The 19,029-nt window shown below is 42.1% G+C and overlaps 2 protein-coding genes across 2 annotated transcripts in view; one reads left to right on the top strand and one right to left on the bottom strand.

The window, feature by feature from the left end:
* LOC132885354 (serine/threonine-protein kinase D1-like) overlaps positions 1-19,029 on the top strand; it is a 168,045-nt gene that overhangs the window by 36,675 nt on the left and 112,341 nt on the right. The gene's annotated exons all lie outside the window — the stretch shown is intronic.
* On the bottom strand, positions 12,946-15,563 carry LOC132889205 (uncharacterized). Its single transcript, XM_060925470.1, has 2 exons — positions 13,657-15,563; positions 12,946-13,404 (listed from the first exon to the last, which is right to left on the bottom strand). The coding sequence occupies exon 1, from the start codon at positions 15,443-15,445 to the stop codon at positions 14,174-14,176; it is 1,272 nt and encodes a 423-aa protein (XP_060781453.1). The 5' UTR covers positions 15,446-15,563; the 3' UTR covers positions 12,946-13,404; positions 13,657-14,173.

Below are 19,029 nucleotides of genomic sequence, written 5' to 3'. Positions count from 1 at the left end.
CCTTCAGCACTTTGTTAATCCCCGTCATAACGGAGGAATCGTCAGTCTCTATCCCCAGGAGTTTCTCTTTTTTAAGACAACACTTCTCCAGGAAAGCCACAACAGCTTGGGCTATAGATCTGGCATCTCCTCCCTCCAACTCAACTAGCCCCAGAAATGTTGAGACAATTGTGTGTTTGGTGTCACTGAAGTACCTTATCACAACCCCCAAATACTTAGAAACACTTAGATCCGTGGACTCATCGAGGAGGAGGCTGAAACGCTGGTCACCCACATCTGCAACCAACATTTTTAGAAAGTATGGTGCTAGAACACCATTAATCATTTCCGTGCACTTTGTCCTGTGCATTTTGAAGTGAGTAGGAGCAGTGGAGTCTGAGAAAGCAGCTTTACATGCTCCCCCAATGTGATCACATGCCAGCAGGGAACAGTGTTCAGTAATGGCTAATGCCAGGGTGGCTTCAGCCTTTTTTGCAGTCAATTTTTTTTTTTTTTTTTACACATTAATGGCAGCTTGCTTTGGATGGAACTGTTATAACGCTTTGCCTTTTGAGTATGTTTTTGAGTTGCCATGTGTTTTTATTTATTTATTTTTATATCAAAGTTTGGCGTAGAAATCAGCCTTACAATACAGGCAGTATGCCCGTGTATCATCCCCAATAAACTTTCAACCAGCCTTTGAATTGTTGATTCCCACTCCTTGCTGTATTTCTGAGTGTACAGTTCAGACTGAGACATGATGAGCTAGCTAGCTAGATGTTTAGCTTATGTCAGAGACGCACACACAGTGGACGAGGTGAGTAAGTGACTGAGGCTGTGTGAGTAAAATGCAGTAATTTATTTTAGTGTGACAGTGAAGAAACATTTACATCCCGCTCTCTAAGCCAGGGCGGGAATAGCGGCGGCTTTGCACATGATGCGCAATTCATTAGAAGTCTGGAGAGGAGAGGAGAGGAGAGCCCCGCCCCCACCACCCCTCTCTGCTCTGACTGCAGCTGGGACTGCTGCGCGAGGCCGCTGTGACACTGACTGCCTGTGAGTGCTGTGGGACGGCGGAGGGGCTCACGGCAGCACCTGCTGCTCATTGAGGACAGTACCTGCAGAAATATACGTGCCTTCATGTCAGAGTCTCCAAAACACCAGAAAAGTCTCCAATCAATAACACCAGTAAAAGTCACTAGATTTGTCGCTAGTCGCTTTTGACAAAAGTCGCGAAGAGGATTTGTAAAGTCGCCAGATTTAGCGAGAAAGTCGCCAAGTTGGCAACACTGCCTACAGCTTTGCCTTTCACCAGAGACTCGGACTGGGTAGACTGTTACTGTTTGGACTTGAGTTTCACTCGGAGGTAATAAATAAAAAAAAAAATATATATATATATATATATATATATATATATATATATATATATATATATATAAAAAACACTGCTCTGTGCACCGAGCAGATAAATACTCTGGATTTGCTCATGCATCATAGCATGGGCGTAACCACCATAGGCACTGGGGGAGACATGTCCCCCCCAATATTGGGAAAGTACCAATCTGTCCCCCCCAATATTTGGCGTATTAAATCAATATGAGACAAATAATATGCCATCCTAAACCATGGCTATAATGAATCCTTCACTTATGTCCGATTTACTTTCAATTTAGGAAGCACAGAGAAGCAACAACAAAAAAAAACCTTTGCGACCACCCCCTATGATTGTGCACTTGGGTCAGCCCATGTGGTTCGTTGGTTTGAAAATCCACTCAGTCGGACTGTCAGGTAGTAGACCCCGAAGCCGCCACCAGGCGCCGCTAAAACCGCCATTTAGAATTTGAGCCGCCGCCAGCCAATAATTTTGTAAGCCAATTTGAGCCGCTATCTAATAAAATTTGGCTGAGCCACTAAGAATTGTATACATCAAATAATGGGTTTATGCACATCATGAGCTACAAGAAAAGTGACACAAACATGATCAACTGTACACACTAGTAGTAACACAATAGAGACGTATAGGCATACACTGTAGAGATTTAGAACTGATATCACAGCACAGAGAGCCACCACAAGCTTGCCGTTGTGACTACCTGTCTGGCTTCCCGCCCCTCACACCGTTACCACGATACACTGGGGAACCCGGGAACCCACCCAGAGCATCAATCGACTCCGATATCGACGAGATGGCTGCATTCTTTGCCGCTGCTGAGGGAAAGTGTAAAGGTATTTTTTTTGTTTGTTTGTTTCACATACTTCGAGAGTGATAAAAAAAAAAAAATACTCCACCACTCTACTTTCATCATAGTAAGATAGCTGCCAGTCCTTCACTGGTCATTGCTAGTGAGAGTAGATAGCTAGATGCCTTCCTCGAACAATCCAGATTAGCTTATTATTAGCATTGAACTACAATCTTGCTAGATTTATATTTACAATGAAGTAAGAGACCAGGGGACCTGTGGTAATTTGCTATTTATTCCCCCCATTTGTTTGATCCGTTCGCCCGGATATATGCCACACAGTGACGTCCAGTATCAGCCATTTGTAGCCATAAACATTTTGGTGGCTGCAGCAGCCATTAAGGTTTTGGCTGAGTCAGCTAGCCAGCCAATAATTTCATCAGCCAGCCATTATCCTGAAAACAAACGGCTTCGGGGTCTATCAGGTAGGCTGCTGGTGGACACATTCAAATGGCGGTAGCCGCAAAGAAAAGGAAGGACCCATGGGCGTAAAAATGCGTATGGACGCGTCCATACCAATATTCAGCTGAGTTTAAAATGTCCATACCATTTTTGAATGGAGAAGCCGCGATGCGGGAAACGCTGAATAAAAACACCAAATGCGGTATCGCTTCCAGCTGATTTTCAGTTGTGAACAGACCTCTCAAAGACGGCTGACTACTGGTGGGGACAGCAGGTAAAAAAAGCTTTATGAAGCTTTGATTGGCCCACCTCCCGTTGCCTTGACGTTGCTATGGTTTTTGATTGGCCCACCTCCCGTTACCTTGACGTTGCTATGGTTTTTTGTTGTCATTGGCTGTAAGCAGTAGCAAGCGGTAAAATCAGCATCCAGCTCGCTGCTACAGCAAAACAGCGCACAGGCAGTGATGTCGGGCAATAAAAGAAAATGTAAGGAGGACATATGACATTTTTGTCATATGATCCTGTAACAGCAAGGAGTTTCTGTTTGCAATCTCTCTCTCTCTCTCTATGTCTGTCTCTCTCTTTCTCTCACACACACACACACACACACACACTAATAAATGCTTGTAGGTAATGCTAAATCTCATCTCATTATCTCTAGCCGCTTTATCCTGTTCTACAAGGTCGCAGGCAAGCTGGAGCCTATCCCAGCTGACTACAGGCGAAAGGCGGGGTACACCCTGGACAAGTCGCCAGGTCATCGCAGGGCTGACACATAGACACAGACAACCATTCACACCTACGGTCAATTTAGAGTCACCAGTTAACCTAACCTGCATGACTTTGGACTGTGGGGGAAACCGGAGCACCTGGAGGAAACCCACGCGGACACGGGGAGAACATGCAAACTCCACACAGAAAGGCCCTCGCCGGCCATGGGGCTCGAACCCGGACCTTCTTGCTGTGAGGCGACAGCGCTAACCACTACACCACCGTGCCGCCCGGTAATGCTAAATGTTTACTTATATTTACTGTAACATCAAGGAGTTTCTGTTTGCAATCTCTCTCTCTCTCTCTCTCTCTCTCTCACACACACACACACACATAAATACTTGTAGGTAATGCTAAATGTTTACTTATATTTACTGTAACAGCAAGGAGTTTCTATTTGCAATCTCTCTCTCTCTCTCACACACACACACACACACACACTAATAAATGCTTGTAGGTAATGCTAAATGTTTACTTATATTTACTTTTTTCTTGCTCATTGTTTGCATGTATATGCATATGTATATATGCATGTGTATATGCGTATGTATGTAACCTCTGCAATAAAATGTAAAAATGTGAAACAATTGTCACTTAACCCTTTCAACTTAATGAATAAACATTTTTGCAAAATGCACTACAACTACCAAAACTCTTCACACTTCTACCACCCATACCTACATTACTTCCAGATTCTGAAATTGCAGTAACTCAAACGGAAGCACATGATGTTTCAAATGTGTGAAAATAGTAAAAGTTGTGTGAAAATGAAGCAGCAGCACATAATTTTGATTGATTGTGTTGTTGTATTTTGGGTAGGTCATCCACTACAGCGAAATTCACAGCAACTTCAATGTCCGCTTTCTCTGTGTGATAATGTATTGCCCGTATACATGCAGATGTTAGCCTAAGTCTAAGACTGAGTGTACCTGGTGCTAAAAATCAAAATAACACAAAGGAATGGACAACCAATCATTTGTACAGTGTAGGCCACATTTCGTGCGACAACCATGGCGCACTGGGGCGCTTGGCCAAATTATGTCCCCACCAATATCAACACCATTTTTACGCCCTTGGAAGGACCAACGGGCTGACATTCGCCTTTTTTTCCAGACGAGTCACAGACATGATGAGTCTGTCACAGAGAGTCACAGGCATGATGGAGGAAGGGAACAGACAGAGACCTGCTCTGAAGATGAACTGGTAAAGAGCATTGTATTACGAGTCCTTAAAACAACTTTATTTTTAACCTCATCATAGGCTGCATGTCATCAGTAGGCTAGTAATAAGAGCATACTGTCCTTTAATGTAAATAAATTAAATAAAATTATCATTTTGGTCAGTCATTATAGAGGGATTTCACTGACGTCACCCGAAACCGGAAGTAAACAGACCCTGCGCCATATTGGAAGACCAACAAACTCGTGATTGGGGGAAATAACGGCAGCGGTATGTGAACCCACGAGAATAAAGTGGAGTGGCAAACGACTTAAACAAATCTGAGCTGTTTTATTTATGATTTATTGGCCCAACAGTAGACTTGAAAGAAACCTGTGTGAGACTTGGCAAAAAACTGTGGATATAATGGATAAGTCTGTGCATGATCTACGGACACTTTGAGGTAAGCAAACGCAAGAAATTCAGATTTAAAACATGCTAAACTGGCCCCAAGTTGATAACTGTATGAGGAGCAAGCCTCCCAGACTTCTACAATTTAATAATAATAATAATAATAATTTAGGATGGTTTGGGGCTTGCTCTCCCTCCTATTATATAAATAAAGCATAGTTGTTGTGTAGGCATATATCATAAATACATATGTATAATTTGGATAAATTAACCTAAATTATGGATACCTTAATAGTAGCAAAAAGTATTAATTTTTCAACTGAAAAGATATATTAAAAGATAAATATCAACAAGATTACCTTGGCCATAACTATATGTAGGTTACTCTTAACAACAGCTGTAATATCATGAACCAAGCCACTAACAACATAATTGTAAGCCTGTAGCCCTTTGTAGGCCTTCAAGTCATCAGCAGTGTAGGCACTGGGTGTAAACAACAAATAGTTTACAATGTCTGGGTAGCAAACAGATGGCAGAATTGGTGTCAGGTCCTCCTTATGTTTCCATTCTCCCTTGCCCCGAGTCTTATTATATGGGTCAAACCCATCAATCACAGCCAGTTTCTCCACATACCGTGCCCTTTCTGCAGCTGGTAATGTACTCACATAACCAGACTTATCAGCCATCGTGTCACTTCACTCTCGCTCGTAGTTTGTTTTGTATGTATATACTTGAGGTCTTCCAATATGGCGCCCTAACAAAATCTCACGGTACGGTGACGTCATGCAGTAGCCCTCTATTCTTGAACGCCTCCATATTTTTGGGCCATTTATTTAGATAAAGTCAATATATTTTCTACAAAGTTCTATGTTGTTTTGACCTATTAACCAGGGTAATGCTCCTTTCTATTGCTTTGGTAGCCATTTTTTTGTAGCAATTTGGCATTTCTGCATTTGTTTGAAATGTGTGTGTGCGTGCGTGTGTGTGTGTGACTAGCTCTGATGTGACAGATTTTCATGCAATGTTTTACATGTTTTTTGTATGTTGTATTGCGTTACATGTTTTGCAGTTGCACATTCTGTTTTGTTTTTTGCCTGATACACAATAAAAAAACACAAGATATAAATGTTAACATGTTCATTGGTAATTGTATTCATCAAAACAATGTTCTAGATAAGCACATCTTTATCAATAGGCCCATATGAAAATTGCGCGAAATGCACTTAAAAATATTGTGGGAAGGGCTCAAATTTGGACCCCCCCCCCCCAATATTTATACCATGGTTACGCCCTTGCATCATAGCATCAGACCTGCAATGGGGGGATTCTTTTGTTTGCTGTGTGTGTTTGAGTGTGTGCCCACTGAGTTAGAAGTTAAGTGTTAGAGAGAGAATAACACTGAATTTGGCTATTATCGTTAAAGGGGTAAATTTGTGAAACTAAAAGGGTAATTATTGGTATAATTTCAATAATTGAAGGTGACCTAGGGTGAAAATTCTGTGCTCTCATTTATTGGAAGAATGAGGGGAAAGAAATTTTATTTTATTTTTGTAACAAAACTTATGGGAGCGTTCGCCAAACTAGAGCGTGACATAATATTGCGCACGCGCATAAAATTAGTTGGCAAGAACCATTCACAATGGCCAACAAAGTTGCATCACCTAGTTTTCATAGCGGTTTATTGCAGTATGCAAGTTCGTTGCCAACTGATGCTAAGTAAAGATATGCAGCAAAGCTTCTGTACAACAGTGGCACCAAAGCTTTGCCTGATCCTTACGCAGTTATGGACAAATGGGACCCAAATCCAAGCGCCTGACCTTCGGCGATATCTATTGTATGTGATTGACACGCCTTCGATATACACAAAAGAATCAATGAAAGCCTACAAGTCTCATTTGGCCCTTTTCCACTACCCTTTTTCAGCTCACTTCAGCTCGCTTCAGCTCACTTCAGCCCGACACGGCTCGCGTTTCGACTACCAAAAACCAGCACGACTCAGCTCGCTTCAGCCCTGCTTAGCCCCTAAAACTCGCACCGTTTTGGGGTAGGGCTGAAGCGAGCCAAAGTGAGCCGAGTGAGGCTGGGGGCGTGAGCAGACACTCCCCTGTGCACTGATTGGTGAGGAGGAGTGTCCTCACATGCCCACACACGCCCCGCGAGCGCGCTGGGATCTGTAAACACCGCAAACCCAGAAGAAGGAGAATTACAAATTACGAGAATTTCTGAAGCCTTATGCACCTCGCCTCATCTATACGCTCTTGCCAGTATCTGTTGGCGTCGTCGGTGACAACAAGCCACAGCACCAAGACCAGCAACACTAACGACTCCATGTCCTCCATGTTTATTGTTTACTATCCGGGTCGTGAGACTACCGCTTAAAAGATCAATGATGTCACTGTTTGCGCCGCCAAACGACATCACCTGACGTCCACCCACTTTCGCTAACTCCACCCAATGTGTCCACCCACTTCCAGCCAGCACGGTTCAGCGCGGTTGTAGTCGAAATGCAACTCCAACAGCCCCGCTCAGCCCGACTCAGCCGCGTTTGTAGTGGAAAAGTGGCATTTGATGCATACAAGTGTTATTCAGTTGTTTTATTGAAATACTCATTTATATTTGCTTTTTGTGCCTAATAATAAAAACACAAAGATTAAATACACAATATATAATCTTTGAAACATAAGTTAATGTTGTTGCTTCACACGCACACAAAGATGTACAGTACAGTACTAAACTTCAGCAAGTTCTACATTTAGAATGCACAAGCAGTGTTTTAAATCCAGGCTATGCTATTTATCTTCAAATACATATCATGAAAAGCTCGACCAATCTCATCTCATCTCTCTCATTATCTCTAGCTGCTTTATCCTTCTACAGGGTCGCAGGCAAGCTGGAGCCTATCCCAGCTGACTACGGGGCGAAAGGTGGGGTACACCCTGGACAAGTCGCCAGGTCATCACAGGGCCGACACATAGACACAGACAACCATTCACACCTACGGTCAATTTAGAATCACCAATTAACCTAACCTGCATGTCTTTGGACTGTGGGGGAAACCGGAGCACCCGGAGGAAACCCACACGGACAACATGCAAACTCCACATAGAAAGGCCCTCGCCGGCCACGGGGCTTGAACCCGGACCTTCTTGCTGTGAGGCGACAGCGCTAACCACTACACCACTGTGCCGCCTTGACCAGTCTTCCAATGTCAAATATTTATACTGCAAAAAGTACATAAATTTGCCGCGAGTGTGTTTGCGGAAATGGTACTCATGTGTGCTGCATACAAATCAGCTGCTCGTGCGTTTTTACTCATCTTTTGGTTGATATCTAAGCAATGTCATAACACAACAAATTATTTCTGATGAGGAAATTTTATCTGATATCATATTAAACTGCAAAATAATAAAAAGAATCATGTGTCTTACCAGATATAAAGTCTCGAAAGCAAACACGGTCATTGTCAGTAGGTTCCCACTTGTCACGCTTAATTGCTGCGATCCAAAGCTTTCGGCGAGCTACAGGTTTCTTTGGTATGCGGTAAAAGCTCTTGGGATCATTCTTATCAAATCTGTATGTACAGCCGATAACACGACACTACCATAATTAATTAATGACCCAATAGCTCCGATGAGCTATTTATAAGTAGCCTCTTGTGAACCGAAACGTCATGTGACCATTTGGTGATGTCACGGCGAACTCTCCTATTAGTTTCAGTTGGCTTATATCCAAGTAAATAATTGATTTATTTTTTTAAAACTTTCTTGTGTAATCTCATCTCATTATCTCTAGCTGCTTTATCCTTCTACAGCGTCGCAGGCAAGCCTGGAGCCTATCCCAGCTGACTATGGGTGAGAGGCGGGGTACACCCTGGACAAGTCGCCAGGTCATCACAGGGCTGACACATAGACACAGACAACCATTCACACCTACGGTCAATTTAGAGTCACCAGTTAACCTAACCTGCATGTCTTTGGACTGTGGGGGAAACTGGAGCACCCGGAGGAAACCCACGCGGATGCGGGGAGAACATGCAAACTCCGCACAGAAAGACCCTCGCCAGCCATGGGGCTCTAACCCGGACCTTCTCGCTGTGAGGCGACAGCGCTAACCACTACACCACCGTGCTGCCCCTCCAGAAATATTTGTCGTCTTTTATTACAAGTGAAATTAGTGAAAATATGAACTTGGGGCCCCTCTCTGACTTAATGGGGAGAAGTGGGCTACACTATGCAACGCAACATCACTTTGAGCTAAAATAGATGAACTTTTTAGGTTAACACCAGGACATGTTTTGAGTATTGCACTTCAAGTCTGATGGTAATCACAGAAACTTGGCTATACCAGGATATCCAAAACTCTCTGGTTGACACTGAGGGATTTTCTCTTGTCTGAGCAGACAGGACTGAACAAGCTGGGAAAAGTAGAGGTGGTGGCATAGCTGTGTATGTGAGTAACAATTGGTGCAAACAGTACACAGTTAGGGAAACATTCTGCTGCCCTGATGTTGAGATTTTGCACTTGACTTTGAGACCGTTTTACCTCCCAAGGGAGTTCGGAAGTGTGGCTGTGTGCGTTGTTTACGTTCCTCTCAGCGGGAATGCAGCTAGAGCCGCAACTCACATTGCGGACCGTGTATATCAAGAACTACAGCGTTCACTGGGCACACCTGTTTTTGTTTTGGGCGACTTTAATTATTGCAAACTCGAACTAGCACTCCCTGGGTTCGAACAATATATTAATTGCAACACACGTGAGAATACGTAAGACTCTTGATAAGTGCTATGGTAACATCAAAAATTCTGACATTGCCAAACCCCTTCTGGCTAACTCGGACCACAAGGCCATTCATTTAATTCCCACATATAAAACCATACGGCTACAGCACAATCAGGTGTACCAATTACCGTTAGTATCGAGTATCTGTATCCTACATCACATGAGTTTGCTTGTCTATCATGAATAATGGAAATTATGTAACTATGTTGGATCTAAAATCCCTGAAAAAATTGTGGAAATCGATCAATCGAGTCCAAAGTTATGACGAATTATGTGATCCAAAGTTATCATAAATTTGATATGATGTTGCACTTGCTATTTATTGATATTTTAAATGTAAAAAATGTTTAAATGAATTGCAAATATTAGTAAAATTCATGTTTTTCTTTTATCACTTTGTTTATTTTTTTCATGTTCATTGAGTAAATGCGTCACACAGTATTATATTAAAAAATGAAATGTGTCGAGTGTCATTTTGCATGATTATATATTTTCTGACAAAAACTACTTTCTAAAGGACTAAAGTGTAAGATATATCATCAAAATGTAATTTATAAGCAAGCATATGATGTCTCTGTTGTGTGTGAATCAGTAGTTATCGAATTGTTTACAAATACTAGGTCTTGTCACCTGATCCTGAACCCATGTAATTTTGCCTAAAAAAATGTGTAGTGTCCGTAGGCCTGGTACTAAATCATAGAATGGATGCCATGTTTGATAATTATTGGTATGTTGCTATTTGTTGTTGGATACTTTTATCAAACATAAGCACTCAGCATAAATTGGATTAATACAGAGTGATAAAACTTGAATACTTATTTGTAGTGTCCGTAGGCCCCAAGCATTCCTGTTCCTATTGTTCAGTGATTTACCCATACTGTATTTCTCCCATAAAATTCACCAATTGTTACAAATAAGTAAAACAATTTTATATATGAGCAAATGATTATACAATGAAAGGACAGTAATGGTATGAGTGTCAGTTTTATGAAAATTATTTAACATGAGAGCAAACAAAGAATAACTTTTAACATTTTGAGTCATGATTAGCATTGTAGTGCTGCCTGTTTTAGTGGACAATGCTAGTTGTCAAATCTCACATCAATTTATATAAATATTTTTTAAAATAAAATTAGTCAGTCAAAACCACATAATTCTTGACTGTAGTGTCCGTAGGCCCCTTGTGTCCGTAGGCCCAAAGCATTCTTGTTCCTATTTTGCAGTGATTTACCCATATTTCTCCCATTAAATTTACAAATTTTGTTAAAAATAAGTAAAATTTTACATGTGCAAATACAACAAAGGAACAGTAATGGTATGAGTGTCAAATTAATGAAAATTATTTAACATGAGAGCAAAGAATAAATTTTAACATTGAGTCATATGATTAGCACTGTAGTGCTGCCTGTTTTTAAGTCCACAATGCGAGTTGTCAAATCTCACATCAGTCAATATAATTTTTTTTTTGTTGTTAAATCAGTAAAAATAACAAGCTACTTGTAGTGTCTGTAGGTTCAAAGCTTCACTGATCTTGTTCCCATTATTTAACATCAGTAGTGAACATACATTCTGTATTTACAATGGCAGTTGCCTTATCTCACATCCACCTACATGACCTTCTCTACCAAGAAGGACAATTTGTTATGGTTTCCCTGCCAGTGGGAAAGACTACAAAAGACTTCATCAGAGAGGTACATTTATTAAATTTATATATGTGAAGTTCATACTTCAAACTCACTTGAATAACTAGCTAGTATTCACCAGTCCTTTTTATAATTGTCAATAATGCTTCTTGTTCTTAGAGATCAAGGAGATTTCAGGTGAAGAGGTACACCTAACTTACATGAGCGAGTATAAGAGAACTGGCATGTACATCTGGCCATCGAAAGTAGATTCAAGTTGGGAATTGCTGTCCTCAGTGAAGAAGTTGATGCCGACCCCCACTCTCCTCGCTGGATCCGGTGCTAACCGGATCCAGCTATATAAAATTTGAAATTACATCTATTTGTATTTACCCGTCATTTAACAGTTTAATTGCATGTTGTTTTAACTTTGACCTAGCCAGAAAATTCTAGGCTCTGCCCCAGGCAGTGGTTGGCTATGCCTGAGATGCCCTGTTTGACTCCACTGAAGACTGTGACCTGGCTTGTGGCCTGGGCTAACTTTGACCATAGTTGATATATATCTGAATCTTTGTAACATAGGGGAATAAAAAAAAAAATACATCTGTATACATTAGTTGTGAGTATTTGATTTAGACCGGTTGTCTGTAGTGTCCGTAGGTACCTTAATAGAAATTGCTATTTTACTCAAATAAATGACATAATAGTGAATTAAAAACTACTTTTGTACTTGAAAAATATAAACAGTTAAGGGTTTATATGAAACAAGATCAAAAGGGAGGATACCATTCAGATTCCAAAATCTGTTAGTAGATAAAGCAATTTGAGTTTAGAAATTTCATTACGTTAGACCTAAGAAATACATAATGACATTTTGATATGGATTTATAAGCATTTATTTCACATGTTCTGTTTTAAAGTTTATGAATAAAGGTTATTTTACACTAAATATTGTATATAATCATTGGCATTTATAGATAAATAAAACTTAATTATGAGTATGTAGTATCCGTAGGCCCTCAATACATACAGTGGTGCTTGAAAGTTTGTGAACCCTTTAGAATTTTCTATATTTCTGCATAAATATGACCTAAAACATCACCAGATTTTCACACAAGTCCTAAAAGTAGATAAAGAGAACCCAGTTAAACAAATGAGACAAAAATATTATACTTGGTCATTTATTTATTGAGGAAAATGATCCAATATTACATCTGTAACACCCGTCCCATGTAGCTAATTGGATACATCTAGTGTTGTAGTACTATGGGCGGGGTCCTGGGTACATATATCTGTGGTTTAACGTAAAAGGAACAAATGAAAGGAAATGAACTTACCAGTTTTTTAAATGGTTAACTTGATAATGAAATAATTAATTATTTGGCGGTGCCTCCATTTAGCTGCAAAATTACAATAAGTTTCCACCTATTTTGAATCCCACTAAGAATTAGGTTAACTTATTACCCTTATTACCAACCACCCCTTCAAATATACACATGACACACACTCCTTAAATCCAAATTGTGAATTTAGTTAACACAAAAAGTAAATAATATCAATAACAATTAAAGGTAGTACAGAAATGAATAGCCCTGAATGAATTTACCTTTAGAATTTCTCAGACATTAGTATTCTTGTTAATTTACCACTTTTTTCACCTTTAGTTTTACCTAACAGGCCCACACTCACGCACACTCTGCAACAAAATAAATTAATGTCTCTCTTTTGAGAAAAAAATAAAAATAAAAAAATACAACTCGTTGCAGGCCTGAGTCGTTGCTTGGGAGCGTGGAGACCTAAAACAAAATGGCCGCTTCACTTGTACGCAAGCAAAAGAAAAATAGCAGTGCACTGATCAAGAGTTACTCACAAGTCTTGGAGAGGATAAAGGGCAAAAGAGGGCTGTAACTGGCTAGAAGAAGATGAGCGAGGGGATAACGATGATACCGGGGGTACGGGCAACCCAGTTCACTACGGCAAACTTGGCGCGAAGCACATCTACCCATCCAAAAGAGTCCAAGGATGACTTCCTGGTCCACAGTCTGATAGATGTACAACAGCATTTCTTTAAGTCACTTAGACCTAACACAAACTATTAACTCATATCATGCCGGGCTTTACACAAGTCATCATGCTAACACACATTAACCACAACAGGAAACAGTATTTGCTACCAAGTGAATAACGTGTTAATAGGCTAGCGTGCTAATGCGCTAACGGCAATTAGCATTATCTCTATTAACAACATGGATCAAAATGAAACATTACACAATACACACAAAGGTTAGTTTTACCTTCGGCAAGAGATATGATGTCTGACACAGCTTGATGAGACTCTGCATCCATCCACGTATAAACACCACACACTGCCACCACGTTTCCACTGTCTTCCACAGCTTATCTATTAACCTCTGACTGAGCCCTGTTATTCACAGTACGGGGTTTCCTCTATATCCCGCCTCTATGCACCTCTTACTGGCCAATTAACGAATAAACAACCAGTGTGATTGAATAAACCCAAGATTGTCAACCTTATTCCCTGCAAGGCTAGGTTGTACCTAACACGCTTTCTATGTGCATATCGAACAAACTTTCTCCAATAACCTGAATTACATCAAACAATATAACAAAGATGAATCAATCTGCCTATAAGGATTTTAATTATTTAACTGCTTTACTGAACTTGTTTTTTTTTTTTTTTTAGAGTGACTTTTTAAACATTAAAGCTTATTTAATTATTTACACATTTCTTTGTCTCTGTCTTAACTGAAATCTTTTAAGTCCGGGCTACACCCTCCCCCTTCTAAATGTCTAGATGTCCTCATCTGACCATCTTTTACACCTAGGCTGGGCGGGTGTTGTTCTTGATTTATTACGCGACATTTGAGAACATTTGTAGTTTTTGACTGGGGTTTGAACCTCTCTGTCTTGAGAACTAAGGTTCAACTGAATAACCATTCCATGATGCACAATGGTCACAGGTTCCTCAGTAGAATGTCCGGGTTTATCATAAGTTAAGCGGATAGCAGGCTTCTTTTCCCGCTGTGACTTTCTGATCCTTGGCATGTCATTCATTGTATAGTTATGTCTTGCGTGAGCTCTTGGCTCTACATCAGTGTCTTCCGCAGTATCACTGGGATGCACTTCCTCATTTTCTGACTGATGAGAGGCAACATCCTTTGTTGACTCCTCATGTTGTTCCAATTCTGGCTCACTCTCAGACAGCTCAGAATTTTCATACTCAGATGGTGAGTGATTTCCAGACTGGTGGCGAGGAGCTGAAATGACTCTCCTGACTTCATCCACATCCAGGAATTGACATTCATGTACATCCTCGAACTCCGATTCCGAACAGGAAGAAACATGAGACCATTGATCAAGTGGTAAGTGCGGCTTCTGGCGTCTATGTGCATCCTGCATCCTAGTCACTGGTGGTTTCCTGATAGATTCAGTGTTCAGTGAGGGATTTGGCATCCTGACCAAGTAACCGATTGGCAAGAGATGATCTCTGTGAAATGTCTTAACACCTCCATTGCCATGTTCTGGTCTGACTCTATAGACGGGTAAGTTAGGCAATTTTTTGATCACCACATAAGGTGTAGACTTCCAGCGGTCTTGCAACTTGTGTTTCCCTGTAAGGCCAACATTTCGCACTAAGACCCTGTCACCTTCCGCCAATGGCTGATCTCTCACACGTTGATCATAACGTGATTTGTTCCTCAGATGGTTTTTAGTGGCTGTCTCGGTGGCAAGTTGATAGGCTTGCTGCAACTCTTGTCTCATCTTTTTGACATATTGAATATGAGATAACTCACTCGTTCCATCCAGGGCAGTACCAAAACAGAGGTCAACAGGCAACCTTGCCTCTCTGCCGAACAGCAGGAAATAGGGAGAGTATCCTGTAGCATCATTCTTGGTGCAATTGTACGCATGTACTAATTGACTAATGTGCTGACTCCAACCCTGCTTCTTTACATTTTCCAGAGTCCCAAGCATTGCCAGTAATGTCCTGTTGAAACGTTCGGGTTGGGCGTCGCCCTGAGGATGGTACGGGGATGTGCGAGACTTTTTGATTCCCAGCATAGTGAGAAACTCTTTGATCAGACGACTCTCGAAGTCTCTGCCTTGGTCTGAGTGTATCCTTGCTGGGAGACCATAGTGCACAAAATATTTTTCCCACAATACCTTGGCAACTGTGACTGCTTTTTGATCCTTTGTGGGGAATGCTTGTGCATATCTTGTGAAATGATCAGTCACTATTAGCACATTTGTGATCCCCTTGCTGTCTGGCTCTATCTGCAAGAAGTCAATGCAGACCAAATCTAACGGGCCATTACTAGTGATCTGATTCAATGGTGCTGCATGCTGAGGAAGCGTCTTTCTCGTGACACACCTTCCACAAGTCTTGATGTAATGCTCTACATCTGCAGTCATGCGGGGCCAATAGAATCGGTCTTTGAGCAGTTCAGAGGTTCTTTCCACACCTAAGTGTCCACACTCATCATGAAGTGCTCGCAATACTACAGTTCTATACCTCTCAGGTAGGATCAATTGTTTGGTCTCTGTGCCTGTGTGTGTCTTTTTAACTCTGTAGAGTATTCCATCTTTTATCTCAAGCTTTGAGCTTTCTCGGCTGAGCAGGACAACATCAGGTGGGTCAGTATTAGACCGGACTGGTACCATGCCAGATTCAAGGGCTTGTTTGATGGGTCCAATGACTGGGTCTAAATCTTGGGAGACTTTGAGCTCTTTTGGGGTCAGCTGATCAATAGAACATGTACCTAGGCTCACCGGACAAGCATACACTTCAGGAACTGCTGCCGGGGGGACTCCAAGCTGATCTACAAGCCTACCAGAGACATCAGGTGTTCCTATCACACCAACCTGTTTGCAGATGGCTTTAATGCCTGATTGGGGGATATCTGTCCAGTCATCTCTATCCTCTTGGGTGTACTTTCTGGATAGCAGGTCAGCATCAATGTTGTGGCGACCAGGACGATACTGGATATTAAAGTCATAAGTGGCTAAGGCCGCTAGCCAACGGTGTCCTGTGGCATTTAGTCGGGCCGACGTGAGGACATCAGTTAAAGGAGTATTATCAGTCCTCACCGTGAACTTAGCACCATACAGGTAGTCATGAAATTTGTCCACAATGGCCCACTTTAATGCTAAAAACTCCAGTTGATGGACAGGGTAATGTTGTTCCGAGTGGCTAAGTTTTCGACTGGCAAAGGCTACTGGCCTGAGACCCTCTGGATATGTCTGGTTCAACACCGCGCCTAAGCCATTCATGCTGGCATCGACATGTAGAATATAGGGCTTAGCAGGGTCAGCGAAGGCTAGTACTGGTGCGTGTATCAGGTGGTCAATGATCTCCCTGAAGGCCTTTTGACAAGCCTGATCCCACCGTTCTCCAAACGGTTCAGAAGCTTTGAAGTATTTCTTGTTTGGGTCTCTGGCTTCAGCTTTCAATCTTTTCTGAGCTGGGGGGTAGCCTTTGGTGAGTTCAGTTAAGGGACGAACAATACTGGAATAGTTCGAAATGAATCTGCGATAATACCCACAAAAACCAAGAAATGACTTCAGAGACTTGAGATCAGTGGGCTCTTTCCAGTCTTTCACGACTGCAACCTTGTCTGGGTCGGTAGCAATGCCTGACTCGGAGACTATGTGACCTACATACTTAACTCTGGGCTGACAAAATTGGCATTTGTCAATGGAGACTTTGAGGCCAGCCTCTTCGAGTCGGTCAAGAACTTTCAAGAGTCGCTGCTCATGTTCCTCAAGAGTCTTTCCAAAGACAATAATGTCGTCAAGATAAACGAGGACCTGGAGAAGATGCATATCACCCACAGCCTTCTCCATGAGTCGCTGAAAAGTTGCAGGTGCCCCAGTAATGCCCTGTGGCATTCGCTCAAATTGGTAAAAACCAAGAGGGCAGATGAATGCAGTCTTCTCCTTATCTTCTTCAGACATGGGTATCTGATAGTAGCCGCTCCAAAGGTCCAACACGGAGAACCACTTGCTACCAGAGAGACAGTCTAAAGCATCATCGATGCGAGGCATGGTGTATTGATCGGGTATTGTGCGATTGTTGAGGGTGCGGTAATCAATACAGATTCTGATGGTTCCGTTCTTTTTACACACCACCACTATGGGCGAGGCATAAGGGCTTCGGGACTCCTTCAGTATTCCAGCTGCTAGCAGCTGCTGTAGGTGTCGCCGCACATCATCAATGTCAGCTGGGGCCAAGCGACGTGATCTTTCCCTGAAGGGGGTGGGGTTATTGAGGCAAATTTGGTGCTCCACACCTTTTGCCAGACCAACATCCCACTCCTCAAGAGAGAAAATATTGCGCCTCTTGGATAGCTCTTGGCTAAGCCGTTTCTTCCACTCTTCTGGGACGGGCGAGTCTCCAAAATCAAAGAGCTCTGGATCTAGGGTGTTAGCTGGTGAGCTAGTTTGCTGGGGCAGAACGACAGTATCTACTGCGTACATCTCTGCAAGGACTGTTCCAGCTTGAATGGAAGTGGACTTTTGAGACTCGTTGTGTAGAAGCACTGAGAAACTGTTTGCGTCAATATCAACTGAGGGGAGAACACCGGCTTGCACAAATACACCTGAGGGCAGCTGATGTATGGCAGGTGCCTCAACCAGAACAATGTCTTTTGACAAGGGAGTCTGTTGCTTTACTTTGCAGGTGGCATAACGCCTCTCACCTGGGGCTATGGAGAGCAGACCAGGGCCTTGCCATTTCACTTGACCCAGCACTTCATCCACACTCTTCGATGGAGGGGGCAGAGTCTGTGTCTCAATCTGCTCATACACTGCCTGTATTCTCATAGAGTGCACTTTGCGCTCACTGCCACGCTCTCTGGAGAGTGCAAACAATCTGCGGAACAGGAATGCATTTGTACCTACAATGACAGGAGTTTGGTTGTAATGGGGTGGTGCAGGACAGATGAGAGCGAGCACAACAACAGGTCCCTTGACTCCTGCCAGATCCTCAGGAAATTCCATCTCGACCACGACATAACCCCGGTAAGGATAATCTGAATCTGCTAATCCCCAAACGGCTAGTTCAGACACTGGGTGTTTGGCAACATTAGACAAATGTTTTTTGTACCAATCTTCAAAAATTATGGTCACAGTAGAACCAGAATCCAAGAGAGCATCGCAAGGTAAGTCATTGACTTTGATGGTTTCGATTGTGGGTTCACCGACCAGACCTTCCGGTAAGCCATTGTTTGCATCAGGGATGTCTACTGTGTTGACTGTGGCATTATACTTATCTTTGTCTCTTGTACTCTCTTTACCTCCATCGGCAGTGGTTCGGACCTGGCGAATGAGCCTTCGGATAACTTTCTGGGCATTTTCAGGGTTAGTGCATTTTGTTGCAATATGGGCATCTTCACCGCATCTATAGCAGAAGTATTCAGCAGACTCTTTAATGGGCTGTACCTTGAACTGAGCAAGCTTGTGGTTTGACCCAGAGCTGTACCTTGGGTACTCAGTCGTGTCTCTTGAGTTGAACTTGGGCTTCACTGACATTACACTTATCTGTTGTTGTAAGGCTTTTACGTCTTTTCTGAGTGACTGTATTTCACTGTCGGTCTCATTTTTTGCTTTAGGTTGTTCCTTGGACCCTTTTTTTCTAAGGCGATCAT

This window comes from Neoarius graeffei, chromosome 1, assembly GCF_027579695.1.
Source record: "Neoarius graeffei isolate fNeoGra1 chromosome 1, fNeoGra1.pri, whole genome shotgun sequence".
Taxonomy (NCBI): Eukaryota; Metazoa; Chordata; class Actinopteri; order Siluriformes; family Ariidae; genus Neoarius; species Neoarius graeffei.
This window is presented reverse-complemented; position numbering and strand designations above follow the sequence as displayed.